Source organism: Eimeria mitis, genomic scaffold (genome assembly GCF_000499745.2).
Source record: "Eimeria mitis Houghton genomic scaffold, Emh_scaff1296, whole genome shotgun sequence".
Classification (NCBI taxonomy): domain Eukaryota; phylum Apicomplexa; class Conoidasida; order Eucoccidiorida; family Eimeriidae; genus Eimeria; species Eimeria mitis.
Genome location: NW_013568645.1, coordinates 11,013 through 11,836, shown reverse-complemented (window position 1 = coordinate 11,836; position 824 = coordinate 11,013). Strand labels below are relative to the sequence as shown.

Genomic DNA, 824 nt, shown 5'->3' with positions numbered 1-824 from the left:
CAAAGCATACGCCAGCAGCAGCAAGCAGCAAAGAAGCAGCAGCAGCAAGTGCTGCTGCTGCTGCATCGCTACAGTGCAAAGCCTTAACAAGCGCAGCCCTGAACCTCATCATCCCCGCACCGCTGCCAGGCCTGCAGAGAAGGGACCGAAATCTTGCTGCTGCTGCTGCTGCTGCTGCTGCTGCTGCTGGTGCTGCTGCTGCTGCTGCTGGGTGCTGCAGCAACGATGAGTCTCTTATTGCTCGCTGGCAGCACATGCAGGCGGAGGTGTTTACATGCCACGCGCAGCGTCTGCTGCAGCAAACAGCAACAGCAGCAGAAACAGCAGCAGCAACAGCAGCAGCAGCAGCAGCAGCAACAGCAGCAAGACAGCAGGCATTAGCTTTACTAACTGATGCTGGGAGAGTCTGCGATAAGCTGCTGCTGCAGCGGCAGCTGCCGCCCCGGATCCTTGCTGCTGCGATGTCTGTCAAGTCTTTTGTTTACCTTCTCAGCAGCAGCAGCAGCAGCTGCAGCAGCAGCAGCAGCAGCAGCAGCAGCAGCAGCAGCAGCAGCAGAGAAGAGGCGTTGAAGGCAGCAAGAGCAGCAGTGCGGCTGTCACCTGATATGCAGAGCCAGACGAGATTGGGTTTAGCGCTGCTTTGCTGCTGCAGCAACGCGGAGGCCATGAGGGTGCTGCTTGCTGCGCTGCAGCGGCGGCGAGCTGCCTATACACCTGAACTCACGGGTTGTGCTGCAGCATACCTTGCTGCTGCTGCAGCAAGAGAGCGGCATAGATTGCTGCTGCTGCAGCGCGCCTCCCCTCAATACAGCCAAGCAGCAGCC

The 824-nt window shown here is 59.3% G+C and overlaps 1 protein-coding gene across 1 annotated transcript in view; it reads left to right on the top strand.

Moving 5' to 3' along the window:
* Positions 1–254: 254 nt before the first annotated feature.
* EMH_0033980 (uncharacterized protein) overlaps positions 255–824 on the top strand; it is a gene marked incomplete at both ends in the record, with an annotated part of 11,182 nt that continues 10,612 nt past the window's right edge. Inside the window, one exon of the mRNA XM_013494809.1 lies at positions 255–671. Coding sequence (XP_013350263.1) covers positions 255–671 — 417 coding nt within the window. The remainder of the gene's footprint in view (positions 672–824) is intronic.